The sequence below is a fragment of the Melospiza georgiana genome, chromosome 6, assembly GCF_028018845.1.
Source record: "Melospiza georgiana isolate bMelGeo1 chromosome 6, bMelGeo1.pri, whole genome shotgun sequence".
Classification (NCBI taxonomy): Eukaryota; Metazoa; Chordata; class Aves; order Passeriformes; family Passerellidae; genus Melospiza; species Melospiza georgiana.
Window position 1 is genome coordinate 20,939,130 of NC_080435.1, and position 24,476 is coordinate 20,963,605.

Here is a 24,476-nt window from a genome sequence, read left to right on the forward strand (position 1 = left end):
AATGCCAGCCAGGAATACACACAAGGCTGGCCAGTGTCCAAAGCAGTTCCAGCCTGTCAATATGTATAAAAGAAATAAAAGGCTTATCGAAACAATGAGAAGGATTAAATCATGCTGCCAAAAGCAGCCAGCTTCTTTCAAAAAGCCAAATTCTACTAATCAGGGAAAATTGAGAAGATTCTCCAAATTAAGTCCAGAAAGATGAAACAAGGTGGAACACAACCACAAGATGCTGCATCCTCAGCAAAACTGTGTCCCTGCAGCAGACACAGGAACCTCAGCAGGTTGGAATTTGGCTGACGCTGCCTCTCAGAGCATCCCAGAAATACACTGTTCCACTCAGGAGTCACAAACAAGTCTCAACCCAGGCCAAGGGAAGAACCAGTTGTAATTATGCCCTATCAGCGGGAAAAGAGCTCCTGGACCAATACACCATGCACCCCTGTTCCCTAAATGGGGGACTGTGCTTTTTAGGGTGACCAGAGCACAGCTCCAGTCAGGCTCCAGGAGATGCCTCAGACCAGCGCTTACAAATCTGAAGAGAGAATTCCACCCAAAGCCACACACCACACAGCTCCAGCCAAAGAACTGCTGGGCCTCCTGCCTCCCCACCTTACCCTCCCTAAGGGCTGCAGCCAAGCCACTGTGGAGCTGTAAGTGCAAGGGATGCCACAGTCGTCCTCATCAATCAATCAATCAATCAATCAATCAAATCAACCCCATGTAGCAAATGCCACAAGAACCCCAGGCACTGGCAGGCACAGGACACACGGAGCAAGGAATCACCTCTCAGGTATTTTGCTTACCAAAGCAGCTTTTAAGCTTGAGCTAGAGCAATATAAAGCTTCACAAAAATCTTTACTGAACGTCAAAGCCCTGGTGCAGAACTGCTCTTGCTGGCACCCCTGGGACTCCTTCCTTGGTCACACACACTTCCAGCCTCTCCAATGGCACTGGCACTAAAGCAGCTCTCACAGCCTGTCCCAGCTCCTTTCCACCACTCTGCCCAACCACTGCCCAAGATCACAGCCCAGTCCCTGGATTTGTATCACACAGACACTTATATTTCCCTACAAACACCTGGAAGACACCAAATCAGACAGATGTAACACACAGCATTTGGCATGTCAGGCTGGATCCCTCTCTGATGGGAGCCTGCTGCTTGCAGCCAAAGTGCTCCTTCAGTTCACTCTAGGGAAGGAAAATATTTCAGAGGTGCATAATTATATAGAAATCAATCCCTAAGGCACCATCAATATTCTCTGAGACCTCCTTATATTCTTCAATCCACAAACCAAAATCTCAATGATTCTGGTATTATAGGTTTTTAAATCTAAGTTGCTCCCAGCAAGAAAATCACAGCAAGGAAGATCTCAGCAGTGGGGTGACACACTAGCAAATACCCACTCCTGGAACTGCTGCTGCCCTTGCCAGCACCAGGAGAAATCACTGAATCCACAGGGAGGGCTGAGCTCTGGAAAATACTCTGTCTGCACTGTCTGCATCCTTCTGGCTGCACAAAACCAGAGGCACTAGCATGCAAAAGCTGAGGAACAAAGTAGACTGGTATGACCTCGGGGCACTACACAGAAACTGTCAGGCAAGAACACACTGCTGAGCTGGTTGTCTTGTGAGCACTCCCCTTTCAAGAGCTCTGAAGCCACCAGCAAGCCCTGTCTGGCTGCAGCTGTAGGAAGCAGCACCATGACAGTGGGGATATTTCGGGAAAACAGAAATTACACTTCAACCAAACACTCCTGAGCTTCAGCAGCTTCCTACAACGGGAGATGACAAAGCCTCGCTTGAACCAAAACTCCATCCACCTACCTGAAAATCTGTTCTCAGTGGGTAAGTCGTGCCAGCTCTTGGCTGGAACACGTGGTTAGTGGAAAGATCCCACGCTGGCACTCCCAGCAGCTGGAGAGCAGCCTCCTCTACAGACCAACTGTTTGCAGCACTGTCCAGCCTGGCGTTACACACAGCGCTGGTGTCTGATAACCCCCACACAGCACTCCACTTTTAAATATTTAAAAAGGTATTTTTCAATGGCAGAGGCAAAGCTCCAAGATAAAGCAGGAAGTCTGAAAAGCAGGCGGGGACAGAGGAGAGCCAGGCAGGTAAAGATATTTCCATACCCCCTCACACCTTCTCATTCCAGTGCTTCATTGTCAGACAGAGAGCAAAGATGGGCTCAAGAATTCCCAAACTAACAGTGTGCCTGGCACTTAGACCACCACAGTGAAATTCCCTATGCAGCCCTGCCAGCTCTGATCAATCCATGGAATCCAAAAAGCCTGCAGCCCCCAGCTGGCACTGCTAGAGTCTAACAGCAGAGGCAATGCCTGCTTCTCCACAGGCTCTGTGTGGATGCCTCAGCCCCCAGAGCGGGGCTTTGGGATGGGAGTAACTCATCCTGGTGTGCTCCCGACCCTCGGCTCAGCGTGGCACAGCGGGATGGCGTGCAGGAACTGAACCCTGCTCGTTTTACACAGATCAAAGCTCAGCCTCAGCTCCAGCGTGACAAACCGTGAGTCAACTTCTCCCTGCCAAAATCCTTTCACCGATTCTCTGCTTTCCACACCAACAAGACCTTTCAGTGGGAAAAACCCCCCGGGCAAAAAAACGGGGGAAGGGGAGGTGGAAGGCGGATCCCTTCTAAGCCGCAGCTCGGCTGTGGAGCTGAGAACTGCTCGCAGAAGGAACCAGCCTCCGGGCAAGCAGGCACCGCGCCGAGCCACCCTCTTCTCCCAGGAACGCCGGCCGGGATTTGCGTGCACTTTGCACCTTACCTGCTGCAAAAGGCATTTTGTAGGGGTAGCTGTTCCGTCCCGCATGCACGCTGCCGATCCTGCCCTCCGGCACATGCACCACGCCGCAGACGCTGTAGCTGCTCACGGCTGCTCCCTCCCCGCAGCAGTACGGAGAGCTGCACCAGTGCAGGGGCTGGAAGTGAGCACCTGATGGCAAGGAACCGGAAGATACCAGGAGCCCCTCGCAGGTCGCAGCCTGCGACAGCTCGTCCTTGGGATAAATGGAGCAGGGGGAATAGCCACTGTATCCGCTTTGGCCGTAATAAACATAAAACCCGTTCAACGGAGTCAGATCTGAGGACTCATAGAGACATCCACAATCCGCGTGATTCCCGGGCACAGGCAAGGGAGGGAACTGCTGCACGGGAAAGGAAGGCTGATGAAATTCCTGTTTGGGGGTTGGGGATTTCTCTCCAGGTCTTCCATACTCCGGCTTCATGGAAGCTTGTCCTCCCATGAGCAAAGGCAGTCTGTGGTAGAAGCCCTCCGTGCTGGCGTAGGAGCCAGACAGCGACTCGTAGGTGACGGGCTCTGTTGTCCCATAGAGCCTGGAAGAGTCCCGCTGCTCCCCTTTCCCAAATGTGCCCAGGGTCTGGCCTTGCCAGTCATGCTGCCCATCCATTTTTAAGCTAGCCACTTCCTTCTTGGATTTGACACAGTTCTTTCGTCCAGCTTTGGCCCATTTGAGTGTAGATTTCGAACAGTGGTTCTCGGACTTGCCCTCCCCATCCGATTTACTCCTCTGTTTCAGGGGTTGGTCTTTCTCGTGGGTCAGCTTCAGGAAGGCCACGGCATTCAGGCTGGCCAGTCTCTTTGGGGTGGGATGGTAGGAGATGGCACCATCCTCCCTCTTTGCCCCATCATCAAAGACCTCATCCAGCGAATGCTCGCAGCTATTGCATTTCTGACTGGGCTCATGCCGGTTCTTTCCTTTCCCTGTTTTCACAGCCGGTTTTTCCAGGGCAGGCCAGTTGTCACCGGCTTTGCACTGCAAGCCCTTGAGGGTACAGTCCCCAGCAGCCTTCCCAGAGTCCCTGCGGAAGCGCCTGCCGGATAACAAGCCATCGTCCCGTTCGAACAGCAGGTTGTTCACTGCCTCGGCGTTCAGCGAGGCCAGCCGGCGCTTCCTGGGCTCCGAGGGAGCAGGATCAAAGTCCTGCTCCGGCCCGGGATAAGTTACTGTGCACTTCTCCCCGGATGAGTCACTCTTGCCCGCTCCCACAGGCTGAACTTGTTCCGAGAACAAAGCAGATCCCAAACCCTCAACCCAGCTGGCAAGGTGCTTTTTTTTACAGCTCGGGGTCTGTTTGGACAGAGAGCCAGCCACATCCTCCAGCCTGGTGAGGAGGACCTTGCAGGTCTTTTTGCTCACCGAGGGGAGCAGTCGCCTCCGCAGCGGGTACGTCTTTCGCACTTCGCGCAAACTCTTGCTTTTGTCATTCCCTACAAACCCACTGGGACACTTTGGAGCCTTCGAGGCATCTCCGTCCCGCTGCTCTGCGTTGGCCCTGTCCATCCTCCTGCTGCCTGTTGGCGACGAGGCCTGGCCAGCAGAACCAGCTGGATGTTTCAGAAGGAAAAGTTGTTTTTTCCGGGCATGCGTCATAGGATCAATGTCCAATCCTGGGAACGAACGGGAGAAAACATCTATTAATATCGCTGAGAGGGTCCCATCTCCTCACAAAGCACCAACTGCCAATTAGGAAATATTTGGGGAAGCTTGTTTCTATACAGCAGAGTCTATTTGGGTGATGGCCAGTTAAGCCAATTAAGAGACAGGATGCAATTAGATGTGGTTTAATATTAAGCCATGGAACACGACAGTAATTAAAAGCAAGGTGGTGATGGCAAATGCCACAGCAGCTGGGGAAAGCTGGGTCCAGACAGAGAGAGCCATCCACCCAGCTCCCTCTTCCACTGATGCTGTTCCTAACACCTTACAAATTCCCATCAAATCTCCAAAATCTGAAGGCTGGTCCAGTGCACAGAGCAGAAATAACCCCCGGCCTGTGACTGCCTGCATGTTGATACAGGCAAGTTGTTCCAGTTTCATTTTCTGAGACAATTAGGCAAAAGAAAAACAAAAAGTCCACCTACTCAGGTGGAAAGAAAACCTGGGCTATTAAGCAGAGACCTGCCAACATTAATAAATTAAATACATGCAAATCTCTGTGCAGGTTGGAACCTGGCTGCCCACTGCTCTTGTCATTCCCCGTAGTTGTGTTTTATAAAAGTTGTGGGCATCGAACACCAAATCACAATGGGCAGAGGGGCCCCAAAGATACATTCATGGCAGGAAAAAGAAGTCTGGGCTTCTTGAGTTATTCAGCACCCAATTTTTAATTAAGAAATTCTTCAGTCTACAGCTTGGAGGTCCAAGGTTGAGACAGGATATGGCTGGGTGATACCAACCTAGAGACATTAAAAATGTCAGTGTAAATGAGTGATAGTGGAATAGATTTAATGAAGTCTGTCTCCGAGCACCAGAAACAGCAGCAAAGGACAATTACTTTCATTCAATGGTATTTACAAAATGGTCAAATTCCATTTATTGGCAGCAAAGAGCTGATCTTTTTATCAGCATCCACCTAGGATGGGTTTGCTCTTCCCTGCAATCAGGATTCAGGCTGTAACTCCCCTCAATTGACACTGGTCTGCCACTTTTGAGGCTTTTAATTAAAGCTCCTACTGCTTTGGCAGTGATTAGAACAAAGCTCCCAAATTACAAGAACTGTTCATTTGATATGGTTTAATCAAGCTGATAATTAGATTATCTATTTGAAATAAGCCCAATGCGTTTTAATTGCCTTACTTATATATGCATTAACTAAGGGAAATTCAGGAATTGAAACCCGCTGGGGTTTGCATGGTGCTTTTTTAGATGTCATCCTCTTGGCAATGTGTTTTTGGGGTGACTGAGTTCCTCCACCCCCTTAAACAGGGTATATCCCATGGCTGGTGCCCCAGGAGGAGAGCTTGGTGGGGAACAAACACTTATATATGTCTACATTTTTCTTATTAGAAAATCAGGCTCTGGGAATTAGGAGGATCAAGTCAGACAGAATTTCCTCCAGAACTGAATTATTCTTGCACAAAAGGCTAAACTGACCACATGCAACCTCTGGAGTTTGGAAGAGTAAAATTTTTAAAAATGGATCAGGCAGAGCAGGATTTGGCAGAGGCAGAACAGGTATCCTGCAGAATGTGCCCTGGGGAGGACAACTCTTCCCAGTTGTATATGGACCAGTGATTTCCTTGCAACTTTCACCCTATTTTCCACTGTCCCTACTGAGAGACTGAGCCTCTAGCAAAAATCCCAAATAAAAAGCCACGGTTTGCCTTAAACCCAGCATCAGGCACCTTGTTCTTCTCAGGTTTCCACAGGCAGGAGCCTGACCCAGCCTAGTACCACACATCCTGGGGCATTCGTGCTCTCATGAGATGGAGTAACTGCTACAAACTGGGTGCTGTAGCTGTGACTGTTCATGACATAGCTGCTCTGAAGTTAGGAAAAGGCTGGGAGGGGCTGAGGGAAGGGGGTGTAAGAGAACTGGGATTGTTCAGCCTGGAGAAGCTTTGAGGTGACCTAACGATCCATTCCAGCACCTGAAGGAGCCTACAGCAAAGTTGGAGAGGGGCTTTGAACAAGGGCCTGGAGTGACAGAACAAGGGGGAATGGCTCCACCCTGACAGAGGGCTGGGTTAGATGGCATATTAGGAATAAAGTCCCTGTGAGGGTGGTGAGACCCTGACACAGGCTGCCCAGAGAAGCTGTGCCTGCCCCATCCCTGGCAGGGTCCAAGGCTAAGTTAGATGAGGCTTGGAGCAACCTGGGATAGCGGAAGGTCTCCCTGCCCATGGCAGGGGGTGGAACTGTTTGAGCTTTAAGATCCCTTCCAACCCAATCCATTGCAGGATTCTATGATTCAGTGCCAGCAACTATGGAACAAAACCTATCCTCAGTATGGACTACTCAGAGGTTTTTCCACACCTCCACAATCACCTGCACTGCATGGATTGCTTTGTGAGGGGGATGCCCCTGCTCCCAGCTCACCTGGGATCCAGCAATCCCTGCTCGTCCCTCAGCACAACACAGAGACAGAGCTTTTGAACACAGCTCAAACTCAGCCCTCTGACAGGCAAATGCATCATTCCTCAAAATCAGAGTCCTGCCAAGCTTCCTTCCAGCAAGTATTGTGCTCCTGCCAGCTGGGAAGGGAGAGTGGCAGAGCTCTTCATCCTCTCTCCACCTTTGTATTGCTTCACAAAGCACAGAAAAGCTGCCTGTGCCCAGAAGTCTCCAAGAAAGTGCGAGACAATGTGAAGAACTGAAAGATACTTAAATCAGAACCACCCATTTATTGCTCGTGGCTGAGGAACTGGATTCATGGTGAGAAGACACTGAGGCGTTGGAAATTAAAGTTTCAAGCAGCTCAGTCTATCCAGCTGCATGCAGAGTCCACCAAGCACTTTAAAGCTAGTTAGAATTGCTGCCTCCTTATCATACAAATCACAGAATGGGTTGGATTGGAAGGGACCTTAAAGCTCATCCCATTCCAACTCCCTGCCGTGGGCAGGGACACCTTCCACTGGCCCAAGTTCCTCCAAACCCCATCCAACCTGGCCTTGAGCACTTCCAGGGATGGGACAGACACAGCTTCTATGGGCAGCTCCTTCCTCAAACCAGACTGGTTCTGAAAAACCATCTTTCCAGCTGCTGAACCCAAACCAGATCAGGATAAAGAAAAATTAAAACCACTTCTAGTTTCGTGCTAGAATAATACCATTACCCAAACAGCAAACTCAGGAGAGAGTTGATGCCTCATTAGCAGGAAAAGAAGCAAGTGGGATAACAGCTGCATGTTCTGTAATCATGCAGCTGCAGCATCTGTCTCTCTCTCTCCAGCATTTGATTGCAAGGGAAATTAGAAGAAACTAGTCTGGGACTACCCCTTCAAGCCCCATTTCCTCTCCAGAGCTTCACTACGGAGACGCGCGCGTTCCAAGAGACGATGCCAAAAGCGCAGAAATTAAAGCTTTAAAAGCTCCTAATCCATTTGGCACTTCAATAACACACAAAGAGTTACGACAACACCAATCCTCCTCTCCACGCGCGGCACCGCTCCGATGACTCTCAGCCCCATCTACTTGAATCCTGTCTATCCATTTCCATTGGAACAGCTTCTGCTGTGACAACAGCCCTACAACTGTGAGTATCTGGAGGATTGGCTCCTTCCTCCCTGCTGCTTTTGCAGGCAAGTAATCCCCAGCGCTCTAAGGAACGTGCTGCACGGAAGAAGCCTTGCAGGAGCTTTGGGAAATCCGGATAAATCGCAGCAGCATCAGGTATCCCCGGGTGAGTTCCTTGAATGCCATGCACATCCTGTCAGTGGAAACATCGCCTCCCTCTCAGACATTCAGAAAATCTGTAGCTGTTGGAAGCTACAATCTGTCTTCCCAGGGTCCAGTCCTGATTTTTCTCCTGAGATCCATTGAAAGCTCCATCATTCACATGCTCTGGAGGAAACTGTTTATACAGAGCTCATTAGGCTGCAGCAAGGGCTGGCTTCTCTCACTCATCAGCATAGCTCTGACCATTGTACCAGAGCAGGGTTAAATGAAATACTGGGAAGAAATTCTTCCCTGTGAGGGTGCTCAGGCACTGGCACAGGTTACTCAGAGAAGCTGTGGCTGCCCCTGGATGCCTGGAAGGGATGGATGGGGCTTGGAGCAACCTGGAATAGTGGAAGGCGTCCCTGGCCATGGCAGAGGGATGGATCTTTAATATCCCTTCCAATTCAAACCATTCCAGGATCGCATTATTCATTGCCAGCAGCTCCTGAAAAGCCATGTGGACATGCAGCCTCCACAGCTTCCAAAAGGCTCATAAAAAGGGATGTGGGGCAACTCTGGCACAGCCGAGAGGATCTCTGGGAGCTGTCCCGGACTGTGCTCTGCTTCGTTCCCTGCTCCAACGCCCGTAATTATCCCCCCGTTGCGAAAGCCTGTGTGTGCTCCACCACCGGGCTGGGAGCTCTGCAGCCCGTGTGTGGCCGTGATAAATCACACACAACTGCAATGAGAGCCCGGGGCTCCACAGCCCGAGAGCCGAATGTGTCCGACAGGGAGCGAATCCGGCCGGGCGCAGCCTGACCCGCGCTGCCCGGAGCCACAGCTGGGAACACCCCGAGGAGCTCCCGGCTGGTTCCTTGGGAAGGACTGCCTCAGCCTTGGTTATCTGCTTTCAGATCTTGCCTAGTGGCAGTGCTCTGTCTGGGGAAGCCAAAATTACATTTCTCTGGCTGTTCTCACACTCTCCGCAGCCTCAGCAAGCGGCATTCTCAGGGAAGAGGAAAGGGGGAAAAAACAGGGGGAAGAGCGGGGGGGAAAGAGAAGAGGGGGATAAGAAGAAAGGGAAAATAAATGGGGGTTTCAAAGAAATGGGAGGTGAAAAGTGGGGGGAAATGGGGGTGAAAATGGGGTGGGAAAAGAGGGGAAGAAATACGGGGAAAGGCAAGAAAACACCAGTGGAAGTGAACAATGTACAAGCGTGGGGGAGAGTCACAGGATATTTCCTCAAAATCTACAACAGGGCAGGTTGTTTGGACAATTAACACAACCCCGGGAAAAGCACATCTTTCTCAAAGGCACCGGCTTTCCTTTCCCCTTTACACCGATGGGAAGAAGCTGTAACACTGTGTCACGTTGCCAGTGACAGGCTGCCCCCAGCAAAACAGCCAGGAAATGATGAAGTGAAAAACAAATGTGGGGACTGATAAGTGACCTCAGCAACTCCAACATCAGGCAGCAAACCCCGACCAAGTTTGCAGCCCCAAAGCTTTGGGGTCGCACATACTCGGATTAAAGCAAATCCCAAGTTTCTGAAAGCAAAGCCTTCACTGAACACCCGTGATCAACACTGGCAAAACCACTTCCTACAGCCTTGAAGAACTGCAGAATTCCACCCCAAGAGCTATCACAAGCCCTTTTGCTTGTGACCCCAACATAAAGCAGCGTTGTTCTGGGTCTCTGGTACCTCTGGTGCCTCTTCAGCCTTCCAAATCCCACCGAAATCGGCTTGAGTGGGGTCGGAGCTCGAGAGGCAATGGCACAGCCACAGTTTCATACTCTGTGCAGAAGAAATGCAAAAGCTGTACTTACAGGCAAAGCTATCCTTGCCTCCCCAAAACTCCAAACCCACTCCAAAGCCAGTAAAAAACTTGAAGCAGAGACCAGGATTTGTTTCTGTGCCCTCAGTTTGCTCAGAGATGGATAACATGACTACCTTCCTACTCTCAAGAGGGGATGTATTTTCTTTGCTTTTCAACAAGTTACAGAGGGATGCACCAGGAGGAGAAGGAAATTAGGAATTAATGGATTCTAGAGTGTGATAGAGCATATGGCAATTCCCAAACAGCATCCATCACTTGTGCTTCCCACAGGAGCCTCCCAGCTGCAGCAGCAACCCATGGAGAACCATGGATAAGCAGCCTTTAAGCATGCTGCTGCAAAGGAAAGCCCAGGTAGGACAATGGAATTCCCTAGCATTTGCAGGTAAGTACAAGGATGTGGGGGTGGAAATGAGGCTGAGCTTGTCTCCAGGCTGACAATTTGATGGAAAGAGATGCTTTGACACTTGGCTTTTGCTGCATCACTCCCCAGTGAACTAGTTACTAAGGTTTCCTTTTAATGAAGGCATTCAGAGTCCAGAGATTAGGCAAGAGAAACACGGGAAAGGATGGGAGGTGCACACCAGACCACCTGGAAAAACAACAAGGTTGAAGCTTACACAGATATTGCAATCCTGAAATATCCCAAGGAACAGCAGCAGCAAGAAGGAAAGGGACTTTTTGAAAGAGCAGGTAGTGCCAGGATAAGGGAGAATGGCTCCCCACTGCCAGAGCACAGGGTTAGACAGGATATTGGGAGGAAATTCTTCCCTGTGAGGGTGGGAAGACCCTGGCACAGATCAAGCCCAGAGAAGCTGTGGCTGCTCCATCCCTGGAAGTGTCCAAGGCCAGGCTGGACAGAGCTTGAAGCAATCTGGGATGATGGAAGGTGTCCCTGCCTGTAGCAGGGTGTGGAATGAGATGACCCTAAAGGACCCTTCCAACCCAAATAATTCTAGGATTCTCTGACTCTGTAAAATACCAGATCTGTTAAATACCACCCCTTTACACAGAATTGCCTGTTACAACTTTAAATAGGTTCTGTACAAAGCTGCCATGTGACAGCTATGCCAACACCCTAAAACATGCCTATAAGTAGTTTGAAAAACCAAGTCAAAAATATTCCGGGACAGCTTTTGCAGTCGTGTTTATAGAAAAAGCACAAGCTTTGCCAATCAAGGTTTTTAAAAAAATAACCCACACAAGCCCCGCTCATCTGATTTTTCATATATGCAAAGTGCAAACTGATTCCTTCGTGGCAGAAGGCTGAGTCTGGTAAAATATCAATCACATGTCACTTTGCTCAGATAGCTCTGGCACCCTTCCTGTTCCACGGGCAAAATGGAATAACAAATTATTCCCAAGGCTTTATTTTGAAGAACAAGGTGTAAGGTTTTTCTATAGTAAATATTAAAGCTCTTCTATATATTATAAGCACATCCTTCCACGACTGCTTTAGGAGCTTCCTCCAAGCTGCTGAGCTTAAATAATTCAAGCGGCGCCGTGATTCTGTGTTCTACACGTGCGGCTGCAAACTCTGCTGCCTGTGGGAATTTCAAGGGCAGGTGCATCCCTGCCAGCTCCTCTCCATGTCACGGAGCTGTCACTGCCATCCTATCTCTGGATGTGGATTTCCCCTCTCCTCCCTCGGGTACATCTCTCCCACAAAGGTCTCCATTCGCTCTCTCCTGACTGGGAACTGTCGACACGGCACCCTCAGCATCCAAAGACAACACATTCCTACTCCACAAGTTCAAAACTGGCTTTAGGGGAGATAAAAGAAATGCAAGAAATTCAGGGAAGGGCAAGGCATTCCTTCTACATGATATTTAACTAAATGTTTGATTTAAACTTTTTTTTTTTCCTTTAAATAATCTTCATCTTATTTTCTTCACCTCAGAGTCCCTCAAAACTGCCTGTTTCCCACCTCAGTGACCAAATCCTTCACACTATGGTTCCAGGTATGGACTCTAGGAATTGTCATCTCTGAGGAGTGCAAAAGGCAGCCTGAATATGAAAATGTAACAGACATGCATGTTTATAACCTCGACTTAAATTCACAGAAGCTTTAAATCCAAGCAGGCAAAACTAAGTTATGGAAAATAACAAGTTAATGTAGTATTTTTGAGGATTCTTGTATTCTGACTCATCTCCACTTGAAACACGCTCAGACTAAAACTGCTACCTGAATTATTTTCAGTTCTAGAATGAGTACTTCAGACAGTATCATCTTACATCTGGAAATACCTTCTGTTTCTATATAGTTTAAAAAGTAGTAGCACACCACTTCACCCTCAGCTGGGTTGCAAGTTTTCCATACAGCAAAACAGCTCTCTGGGATTTCCTTCATCAAAGGTTTTGATTCCTCTTTCTATTCAAAGTTTAACAGACATTTCAAAAGAAAACAGACTTCTACTTCTTTATTCTCACTTTCTGATCATCACTTGAAACACCGGCTTTAACCCCACACGTTCCCAGCTGAGGACAAAGGTGACAGAGGATGAGTTATGCTGAGCATTTTTCCACTTGAGAGTTTCAATCCCAATCCACAACTCAAGTCAAAGAAAGACTTTACAGAACTCTTGCATTCCCACTGCAATTCCTGGAACCAAACCCTCTCCTTCCCTGATGTCTTGTAAACCACAGTGCTGCACTGAATGCTGAGCAGAGCTTAAATCCAGAGCCAACCTTACTGGATTTGCACTAGAATCAGAGAATCTAATTCTTCCCTGTGAGGGTGGTGAGGCCCTGGCACAGGTTGGTGGAAGATGTCCTTGTCCATGGCAGGGGGTGGAAATGGATAAGCTCTAAGGTCCCTTCCCACCCAAAACATGCTGGCATTCCATGAATCATAGAATGGTTTGAGAACTCCTGGAAAAGTCCAGATGCAGCTTGAAAATACACGATTTTTTTTTTTCCTTCACAAAACACAGGACCAGTCACCACCACAAACACTGGCGTACATTCACACATCTTCTGGTGCCACGGGTTTAGCCAAGGCAGAACTGCCAAGCCTACCTAAACGTGCTTTAAACCCTTTCCTCCCTCTCATTAGTGCCAGAGACAGTATTTACAAATCAGTAACTCACAAAGTAAGTGAAGAAGTTCCACTTAAAATTTCACAACTCAACTAGTTTCAGGTACTAGGTCAGTCCGAGGAAATGTAGCACTGCTGAATTGTGCTGCAACAGCTGATGCCTCCAAGGAGAACAAGTTCCTTAATTCCTAGGGTGTTAGCAGAGGAATAATTTAAATTTGGGTCCAATTGGATCATTTAAGCCCAGGAAGCAGGGGACTCAGTGTTGCCAAAGGTCCCAAGCTGAGCCAGAGGAGCGTTTCTAGGAACCAGCAGCTGGCACAGACCAGAAATCTGGTGAGAGAAAACTCAAGCAGAAGCTGGATGTTGTAACATGTTAAAATCCCAGGAACCACAAGCCAAACACAGGCAATTCAGCCACTTTAGACAAGGAGAAACCCAGCTTGCTGGAACGCTGCTTGCATGAGAGCCCATTTAACTCCCATTAGGAGCTGCCCCAGCCCTTTCATCCCTTACCCACATCGTTAGAGGTGTATTTAAACACACACCTTTGCCTGTGCCCCGGGTTTGATCAGTCAAGGCAACAAATAGCACCTTTAAACAGAGTGGACAGGGTTTGCAGCCCGTGCTGGGAGTGATCTGGTTTATATGCACTCATTAAGGCGCATTTATCGACCCACACGGGCGTGATGCCGCTCGGAAAGGCAGCAATTAAACACACTCAGCTCTCCTAGCCAGGGCTGGGATCAGACTTCTTCAATAAGGTGAGTCTTATAGACTCCATCACACTGAAATATTGCTTGGATTTCACTGTACCTTGCACAGGCAGGAAGGAAATAAACTTAAGAGTATCAGGAATGGTTAAGAGCAGTGACTAAGTCACAGCCTTGGTCCCAGGAGCTCTGGGTTGAATTCTGGGGGGATGCTGAATGCTTCTCTTCTCCCACAAGAGCAGGTCACCATGGAGCCAGTGGGAACTCCAGAGGATAAACCATCAGCTCTCTGGCAAAGAAGCCTAATTACAACTTCCTCTGGGGAACCACACAGCTTTTAAACAGTGCAGCCTAGTTTTATGGAAATGCCACAGGTGCTCCAAATAATTTTCAGGAAGATCCCTTGAAGTCAGGCCGTGGATTCAAAACACCCAGCTGTGCTGAGTAGCAGGGAGAAGAGTCCTACAAGTACTGTTCTGCCAAACAATGCTCTGATACTGCAAAACCACCCCCCACGCGCTTCCTCCAGCCTCAAGGAGAATATTCATTATAGGGAAGAAAACATCAAAACTTTTGAGGAACTCCTAGCACTGACCAGCAGAGAAACAAAAATATAATCAGATCATCCCTTCATTATCAGCTACAGGATTTGAGAACATTGACTGCACATTGAGGTGTTCAATACGTGGATTAGAGGGATGGGGAAGGGAAAACTGCCCTCATCCCTCCCAGTCACCTGCACAGGAGCACAAGGGTAAAAGATGCATAGGGTTCAGAGAGCCAGGCTCCAAGGAGTAGGGCACAAGGAGACCATGTGTGAAGCCAGACCATGGGGAATGTGAGTGGAGCAGTGATCCCAGAGGGATTCCTGAGCTGCACAAGCTGCCAGCTGAAGCAGAGCCAAAGTGGCAGCGGGAGACGCTCGCAGCTACTGGCCGAATGTCGGGAGAGCTGGTACGAAGTTTCCAGGAGCTGCTGGAAGATCCAAGCAGGCTGCAGCAAGCTCTGCTTTCCCAGGCTGTGCCCAGAGTGGAAGGGTAAACAGCTGATAAGGAGGAATGTGCTGCAAAGCACCCCCAAGCAGGCAGAACCCCCTGCTATCCCACAGCTCGGCCCAAGGACAATTCCCAGTGCCCGTGCCCAGCACACACCTCCCCTCGGCCAGTTTGGCTGCTGGCAGTCCAAATCTCAGGAGATTTGATGCAAAAAGGATCTGATGCTGGACAACAGCTGCAAAGAGCTCAGAGCTGAGGAGTTTCTGCCTCAGATTGCAGTCACAGTGCACAAGAAGAGATGTATCCACACAGGATATCCCCAGACAACAGAATTTCAGCTACAGCTATCTGTCACAGTAAAACATTTTAAGGCAGCAGCATTCTTCAAAGTAAAATGACAGATAATATCCCATTTTAGAGCTCCAAAGCTAGCTCCTCACTCCTCATTTCAATAACTAAGATAAACATTTTATTTAACAGCTGTATTAGCAGGTAGAAACATGCTTTGCTTCAGAAAGCCAGGCAGACTTACAGCCCCAGCTTTCTGCAGCATTTAAACTCTCAGTTCAACATGAATTCTTGGAAATGGGGTGGGGGCGCCCTCATTTCTTCTGAACAGAAACCAAGCACAAAGGCCACGTTTGAGTCTCCAGCCCTGCTGCTTCCCACCCTGCTTACAGCTTTGCCCCACACATGGGAGCACCAGCAGAGCTGAGTGACACTTCCTAGAGGATGCCACAACTTTTGTCAGGTCTCTGCTGGGGTTGACACGAAGTCTGCAAAAGGAACAGACCCCAAATTACCTCTGGGGCCTCCTGGTCAGTGTCACCTCACAGATTTCCTTCCATGCCTCTGCTTGAGCTGGGCTGTGCCTGGAAGTTCTCACACCTCTGGTGAAGGATGAGCCCTTGGGGAGCCACAGCACCTGCAGCTTATCTGAGGGATCAGGAGCAAATATCCGAATATTCACCGATTTTCCTGCTCCCCAGGCAAGGCCTGTCACAGTTACTGCCCTCCAAACACAAGTACATCAGTGTGCAGCATTAAGGTGTTTTATCCTGGAATGATTTGGTGGGCAGGGACCCCAGTGATCATCCCATTCCAACCCCCACAGGCAGGGACACCTTCCACTGGCCTAGGCTGCTCCAAGACTCATCCAACCTGGCCCTTTCAACTTGACAGGGACACTGGCCCTCAATTTATCTAAACGCGTTCCATTTATATTTTCGTGGGGGTCTAAATACACATCTGACAACTCCTTGGGTCCATTCACAGCTTGCTTTGTTCAGCTGAGGGCTGGACAGGTTTTTATATGGCTGCATGAGCTCTCCAGCCTGAGAGAAAGAAAAGTAGGACCTCACTACTCAAACTCATGATTTCAAGCATTGCAAGTGACTGGACACGGCACTCAGTGCTCTGGTCTGGTTGACAAGCTGGTGATCAGCCACAGGTAGACTCTGATGATCTTGGAGGTCTTTTCCAACCTAAATGATTCTGGGATCTACATAAGAAAGTGCAGAGCTCTACGAGCTGGACTGAGGCCTCACAGAAGCACCTGAAGTCACTTTCCTTGAGGCCACTTTCTTTTCTTATTTTTAAATTCACTGTATTTGTTTTACACATAACACAGGCTACTCCAAGATCAACCATCAGACCCTCAAGGCCTCCAGACACTGCTCTATATAGGGTTATTACAGTGAACTGGGGCTTAATTATATTTAAATAGTGAAAAGTCAAAGCGCTGCTGCTGCGCTAGCCTCCCTGCCCCTCCATGATCCATTTCTCCCCACTGCCTCCCATGGTTTCCTTGGAAACATATGCAAGCTTAAATTGGATTGACATTCACTTAGTGGACAGATGGAGTTTGGAACAGCCCAGCGCCTGAAATTCAAGGCCGAGCCTTGGGATATGTCACATTATCAATACAAAAACCAGCCCCCGAGCTTTGTGGCAAGGGGAAGGATCACCTAATTATTCAGTAACGAGCTCTGAGGTGGCATCTCAGGAAGGTCAGCGCTCACCCATTGTTCCTGATGAAAGCAGCGGGCTGAGCACGCGACCAGTTTTGTTGGGAGGGAAGGATTTAATTTTTGTTAAGCGCTGGGAAAACAGGGGAGTTCTTAAGCTCATTAGTGGTTTCAGGCAGGAGAACTGCAGCAGATCACATGTGGGCTGAGCACAGACAGCGATGCTCCATTCGCACTGTAATTAAGCCACTTGCATCCAAAACTTCATCCCTAGGCTCAAGTTATTCCTGGTAACTGATCGTGACCCACAGACACCGAGAGGGACAGGGTTTGTACCACTCCTCTACAGCCCCAGAGGTGGCAGGACTGCACAAAGCTGGCAATCTATTCTCAAGTGGGAATTATTCCCTGGGTCCTCTTCCACTACATTAGAAGAAACAGAACCGTGAAGAAATGAAAATGAAAATAGCTTTTTGTTTGGAAGGTTGGCTAAACATTGCTTCCCAACCACACTGTCTGCCCTAACAGGATTGGAAAGGATTCGCCTTTTTCCAACCAAAACACAAGGAGGACAGTAGTAATCCCACATAACTGGATCCCTAGAGATCCCTGATGAAATGCGGCATCTAGGAAGGACAAGATGACAGAGTTCTTGAGAAAGAACAGAGGGGCAGCCAGCAGGCATTGCATATTCCCCCTCACCAGGAGCTCTGCCCACCACACGGTTATTGCAGGGGCCATCTCCAGGTAATCACCACCTCCAGGAATTAAGAGACACGCCACAGAGTCAGGGTTACCAAGTAATTTTTAAGGAAAAAATTCCCAAAATGCCTGGTTTGCTTCTGTTGCTTGTGCCATTTGCTGAAACCTAAGGAATTCCCAGGTTGGGATTTACCTGTCCAACTCAGCATTTCCGTACCTGTTCTGACACCGGGCATTTGGCCAGGATTTTAATAAAATATCTTTTTTCTCTGTCTACACGTGATTATAGCTGCCAAATCCTTTTCCTTTACTATCCTGCTCACCTTGGAGAGAGCTGCTCTGTGTCCTTACTCTGAGCCATCTCCAACCTTGAATCCTTCCACTGACTTTCGCTGAGCTGAACAAAGGAACAAACCCAAACATGCCTCTTGCATCTGTTTCTTACGAGTTTTTTATTCATTAAAAATAAACCTCCTGCTGCCCACTAGTTCCCTCCACAAGCCTGCACTTTCCTGCTTTCTCTCCTTCCAAACCATTCATATTTATCAATATGTGATTATTGCAGCTTAATCCTCATTGCCTGCATTTCCCCCGGCGCCTCTCCATCCTCCCTCAGCAGAGACCTCGATGCTCCTCTCCACCCCGCCTCAAATCCTGCTCTTTTCCACAGAATTCCCAACCCTGAGCCAGCGGGAACACGCTCAACCTGCCAAGTGCCCTGACAGAGGCAGCGCTCCCGGAGGGATTCCAGGGACGTGGTCCCGGCCCGTTTCCCGTTAGGATGCTCGTTAGTTCCCCGAACTCTCCCGGCGCGGACGCGGCACCGGGAGCGGGGGGTGCTCCCGGCTCCCGCCGCATCCGCCCGCGGCTCCTCCGCCCGCTCCCTCCCGCCTCCGAAACCCAGCCCAGCCCAGCCCAGGCACCTTCCTTCCCTCGCGTCCCGGAACTGCCCATCGCTCTCCCCCGCTGCCCAGTCAAGCCTGCTCCAGGTATTCCGCACGCACCCGGAGACACAATGAAGACGAGCACCGGATAATGCTGTGCTGCGGGAAGGCTGGCTGAAGCTCCCGATTTTCCCTGCTTCCCACAGGCCACAGGCAGGAACAATAGAAGGCCAGGCACGGTCTAAGTAGGAAGCAATGCCTGGGATCTCGATGCTTCCCTAGCACTGAGATTTTATTTCAAGGATGATAATTCAGACACTGAAGAATCAGCTGCCAGCAAAGCAGTTTTATTCCAATCAATGAGAGGAAAACGTCTGCTTTCTATTTCTAAGAGCCTCGTAAATAATTTGAAATATTGAGATACAGGCAGCCTCTAAAAGCCAAGATCTTTCATTAAAAAAAAAAACAAAACAAAACAAGGCTGCTGAGCGGTAGAGTTTCAAAGCTGAGCATGAGAAAGCCCTTCAAAAACTGCTGGAAGAACAATGGGTGCCAGTGAGCGCTCCTGTGATGTGCCTTACAAAGGGGGAAAACCTAAAAATCGTCATTTTCTTTAGTCATACCTTTGTTTAGGAGAACTGGGACACGAGGAATGCAGCACCCGGCAGCTGAGCCCAAGCATCATCTTACTCCTGAGCACCACACGTTTAACACAAATCCCACCCGCTCTCCACGTGCCTTTTCCCGGAGCGCTTCCATCCACAGCAGGGCAGAGCCCAGGGAATACAGCAGGAGAAAATTCCCACCTGGGCTGCATCTCCTTCTCTGGCAGAGGAAGGAGGGAGCCACGAGACACCCGGATCCCAAAGCCTCCCTGCTCCCAGCATCACCGTGCCGGCTGTGCCATCCCATGGGATGAGCTGACACCCTGCCAATGCCACCAGACTCCTGTCACGGTGCCTAGCTGCACGTGTGACAGCAAACACCCCTCAAATTCCCGAGCTGCCAAGTCTCCAAAAGCACTGGGAATTTTAGACGGAGAAGGAAGCAGAATGACAAACCGAGGGATTCCAAGCAGGCTCAGACAGGGTCCGGCCAAACACCTCTCCTGAAAATGCAGCTCTGACTTAGGTTAGAGGTGATAAAAGCGGCATTCCCGGCCGTGCCACGTGGGAACAGCGCCGCGGCAGGGCCCCGAGCACGGCGTGCTCCCGGGGAGTGACACACATTGCCTCCCCATTTAACAGTGTTTATTTAGCTGTCCCCAGGGGGGACTGCCCGGTGCCACCGGGCTCGCAGGGCGTTCCAGCGCTCATTCCCACACGGTTTGATTCAAGGAAAGACACAGCCATGCCTTCCCCCGTCATCAACCAGCAAGAACCCAGCACTGCCAAATGAGAGCATCACTCACTAATAGGCCAAAACCAACAGCGTCCCCTGAATTATTTCTGACCCATGCGGAGTTAATAACCACCCACCCTCCATGGAAGATGTCCTGAAATTTAATGTATATCAATAAGTAGTGGATTGAAGGGAAAACAACTGCTCCTCCAGGGCAGCCATCCTCATTTTCAGCTCCTTTTCTCCAGAAGCAGAGCAGCACTGCCATCCCCACTGAGGGACTTCCACTCTGATTTAAATCAAATTATTCTTTGGAAATTATACAATTATAATTTTGAGAGACCAGAGATTTCACAAAGAGGTTCAGGTTCAGTTCCCTCAGCTAACTGCACTTCTTATATCCTGCCAGCTCTCCATACTCTGATTTTATAGGGGTTTCACCCACATGGCCAGAGAAAAAATAACATGGAACAGATCAATTAAACTCCAATGGCACAAATATTGACAGGGCCCAAATGAGTTGATTTTAAACCAGATTTCTATTTGTTTTTCTTAATTATACCCTTGGCTTATCTTTCTAGTAACTTCAGTCCCTCATTTCACTTTATTGCATGATAAAGTTTTCCAGTGTCTTGCTCTCCTAATAGAACGGGGTTTTTTTATTCACATGAAATATTACTGTGACTCTATTTTACTTTATTTATAATAAAGCTCCATGCTAAAATAGCAAATCTGGGCAATAACTGAACAAAGTTATGGCACTGCCCCATACAATCTTGTTTCTTTCTGTCTTAAAAGACATAAAACCAGTAGTATCAAATTTCAGTGTGTTTTCCCTATTTCAAGGATATCAGGTGCCAGTACAAGTGCGAAAGCACAGAGAGTTAAATTGTGATGATCTTCTTACAGGTAACTCATTCACTGAGAACAACAACCTGGCCACGAATTTCAATATTTTCTGCCATTAAACCCATGTCTTTGGTCTCAATAAAAGAGGAGCTGCCATGCTGGACAGCTGTGATCATGGCTGAAGGACCCTAAGCCTCCAGTCCTCATGCTGAAGCACAAGGAACAATTCCTTCTGAGCATTCTCCACAAACATCCCCTGTTCTTCCCTTTAAACACTGTCTGCATCCAAAACTGCAACGTCTTCCAGACTTCATACTTGGAGAATAGCTCAAGACAGTCCAAATCTGCAGCTGGGAATATAACCAGCTCACCTATGAGCTGATGGAAACGGGCACATAAATCATCACTTACACTGCGAGTTCAAGCAGGAGAGCAAACCAGTCGGTCAGAGCCCTCGGATGGGGAAATCCCCCGGGATCGAAGCACATCCCTCTCTGTCACAGCCCAGCCACCCCAGCCCCTGCCAGCTCACTGCTTGTGTTTGAAGCTATTTTCAGATTTATGACTTCTTTGGGCTGCTTATTTTCGGTTGGGTTTTTTTTTTCCCCTGTATTTCCCAGTCATCTGAACACTGCTCCATTTATTATTATCAACATGAGAGTTATGACTTGGTTCGGCTGCTTGGGTGTGACGCCGAGGCCGTTCTGCTGCTGCCTCCACGAGCTGCATCCCCTGGTTAACTGAGATCCCAGGACCAATGAGCTTGGAAAAGAACTCTGAGATCATCGAGTCCAACCTGTGACCAACCACCACCTTGTCACCCAGCCCAGAGCACTGAATGGCACATCCAGTCCTTCCTTGAACACCTGCAGGGATGGGCATTCCACCACCTCCCTGCTGTCAGCTCCTTCCAGTGCCTGACAACTCTTTACAGTAAGAAATCCCTCCTGATGTCCAAATGGAGAAAACTAACTGGGAGATGGGGCAAAATAAGCCCCACACTGGATGTGATATTTGCACATCTCTGAGCACACCTTCCTGTTTTTGCAGAGCCAGATCTCATCATTCATTCATTTGCTTGTGATCTGAACACGATGCCAAGCAGCCTTTGCCTACCACTCCTAATTATTTTTCAATTGTTTACTTTGGACAGATTTGCTGCTAAGGGCTTATTTTTAGTGCTGCAGCAGCATTAGAAAAGCTTTTGCTGAAGGGTGGATTTCCCCCCAAATCACAGCCAGGCTCTCCCTAAATCGGATCTCCACAGACCAGACCGGCACACGTGTCCCACAGAGCCTCCGAGTCACACAACAGCGATTAACACCACCATAGCAAACAAAATTAACCTGCATCACCTAAAACACAACAAGTTCCACCTCAACAGGAGGAAGAACTTTTCACTGAGTGTGGCAGAGCACAGGAACAGTCTGCTCAGGCTGCCTCCCTCTCTGGAGGCATTCCAAACCCACCTGGACACATTTCTGTGTCACCTGCTCTGGGTGGGGATGGTCTCCAGGGGCTCTTCCAACCCTAACTGTCCCGCGACACTGGTTAAAAAGCCAAATAAACACTGAGGCTTCCAGAGTGGAAACAGAAAGGTGATGCAGACAAACTGGCAAGAAGGACAGAGTACCGACACTTAACTGAATGATTCAGTTGGATGAGAACACGTCAGTGGCCTCCAAAATAACATTTCTGCCTCAAGACACAAGGGTGTGACTGTTTTCCCCCCAAACCCCACATTTCTAAGTTGCATCTTATTGTTCTGTGCAACTGTCACCATCAACCCCCAGCAAACAAAGCATCCAGAAAGGATCCACTGGCACAAAGTTCAGGGAATTATTTTTCCCTGCAGGCTTGGCGTTTTCCAGCTGATTTTACACCTATCAGTAGCACTACACTTCTCTGCCCTGCTCCAGCTGGAAAGTAGTTGGAAATGCTGCACTGAGTTCATAAGCAAAACAAACAGAAATCAATGTTTAAATCCAAAACATCCTGGTAAATCACACTAACGCACAATTTCCTATCACCAGCAAACATTTAGACAGTTCCAGCTGAAGCATGAGAAAGATTCAGGTAGCCAGGACATGACAAACGTGAAGGATGGCCCGGGATGAATATGTGAGCAGGATATTTCTGTTAAAGCGATCAGCAGCGTGCTGGTATTTAAATCACATTAAGATTTCAAAAGCATCAGTCTATCACGCAGCTCGTGTCACTCTTTCTCACAACCACGAGGACCAGAAGCCTTAAAATAAAACCCCGAGCCCCCCAGAACACCAGAGAGCCCCTCAGCGTGGAGCAAGCACTCGCTAATTGTGGCAAACTGATGGACAGATCAATTAACCAGGCAAGCAAAAGCCCGGCAAAGCCTCTCGCTTTGAGGTTCGCCTGCTCCTGACAATGATGACTTCAGATGGAGAGCGAGCACGAGGGGCAGCTGGATTCTTTAAAACAAAACACAACCAGAACCTCTTTCAGATAAGCATTTTGTGGAAAGAGAGAGGGGAGGGGGAGAGGCAAACAGAATAGATCCCAAATGCTCGTATTTTTTAAGTTTTCATGGCTGCTCTCGTGAAAGAGAGGGGGTTCCTGTGTCTGCCCGTGCCGGGGCAGGGAAAGGGACATCGGGGTGTGGGTGTCCCCGCGTTGGGGCTGGCTGTCGAGCAGGAGCCCGGGGAGCACTTGCTAGTCTTCCCGAGATCTGCCCAGTCACATGTGCTGGCTCCTGCGCCTTATAGAAGCAGCTGGAAAAGAGGGAGCCAGCGGAGCTGCCTCCATTAGGAGCCACCGCTACACAAAAGGAGAAGAGGAAACAAGCCGTCGGCCACCGGAGCAGCCGGCAGGAAAGGAGAGATGTCCAGAGCCACGGGGAGCGCACGGCAAGTGGGAAAAATCACGATGGAAATGAAATGCTCTGCTGTCCCCCAAAGAGGCTCGATGGTACCTGCTTGACAGGGACGCGGGGCGCGCAGCCTGCCCGGCATCACATCCTGCAAACCATCGGGAACTCGACGCACTCAACCGCTCAGCGCTCAGGGGAGGGGCTCACGGCCCCGCTCGGGCGTGGGGAGCCCCAAAACACCAACCCCAGCCAGCCCGTCCTGTGCCAACTCCCGGCCGGGCAGCGCCGGTTCAGCTCCGAGATCCGGAGGGGCCGAGGACAGCGACGGCTTTCCCCGGGAATCGCTCCCGATCCGGCGATGCCGAGGCGAGCGGCCCCTGGGGCGAGGAGCCCCCCGGGACCAGAGCCCCGCAACTCCCGCGGGCCCCCCCGCCCGGCCCCGCCGCCTTTGTGCCGCCCGAGCGGCAGGGGCGGAGGAGCCCGGGGGGGGTTCGGCGGGGCCGATCCGGCCTCGCACCGGTGAGACCGCGCGGGGTAACGGCGGCCCGGCCCGGCCCACCCGCCACCGAGCCCGCCGTGCCCTCCCGGCGCTTCCCCGCCGCCGCGGGAAGTTCCCGGTGGCCCCGCGTACCCCCCGCCCCCCAAACCCCGGGGCGGCGGCACCTGCTCCCGGCCCGGCGGAGTTCCCGGGGGCGGAGGGGCGAGCCGGCGCCGCGAGGACCGCGTGGGGACTCACCGGGAGGCTGCCGCAGGCCCCGGGGGGGAGAAATCCAGCGGCGGGAGCGCCGCGAGTCCCGGGCTCCGCGCTGCTGCTGCGTCAGCGCCGCCGCCTCCTCGGCTGCGGGATGGGGACGAGGCGCCACCGCCGCCGCCCGCCCCTGGCCGCGGGGCGTCGCGGAGCGGGCGGGCGGAGGCCGGAGCGGGCGGCGGAGGGGCCGGGAGGGGCGGAGGAGGGGGCGGAGAAGGGACCGGAGGAGGGACCGGGGGCGCCGCCGCCGCCGCGAACTCCCCGCAAGCCGCGAGCGCCTCCGGCCTCCTTCCTGCTTCCTCGTCCGCAGCCAATCGCCGCCCGCCGCCCGCCGCTCGCCCCGCCGCGCCGGCCAATCACGGCCGCCTCTCCCCGCCGCCGCCGGCCAATCGCCGCGGCGCCCGCCCCCGCCCCGA

General features: G+C 50.4%; 1 protein-coding gene across 2 annotated transcripts in view; it reads right to left on the reverse strand.

The window, feature by feature from the left end:
• Nucleotides 1–24,166, reverse strand: part of BAHD1 (bromo adjacent homology domain containing 1) — a 35,761-nt gene extending 11,595 nt beyond the window's left edge. The window contains exons 1-2 of one of the 2 annotated variants that reach the window (XM_058026971.1): nucleotides 24,049–24,116; nucleotides 2,790–4,433 (exon numbers count right to left, since the gene is read on the reverse strand). In XM_058026971.1, the coding sequence (XP_057882954.1) occupies nucleotides 2,790–4,416 (1,627 nt within the window). In that variant the 5' untranslated portion in view covers nucleotides 4,417–4,433; nucleotides 24,049–24,116. Of the gene's footprint in view, nucleotides 1–2,789; nucleotides 4,434–24,048 lie in introns of both variants that reach the window. The other variant, XM_058026972.1, reaches the window with a different exon arrangement.
• Nucleotides 24,167–24,476: the final 310 nt, after the last annotated feature.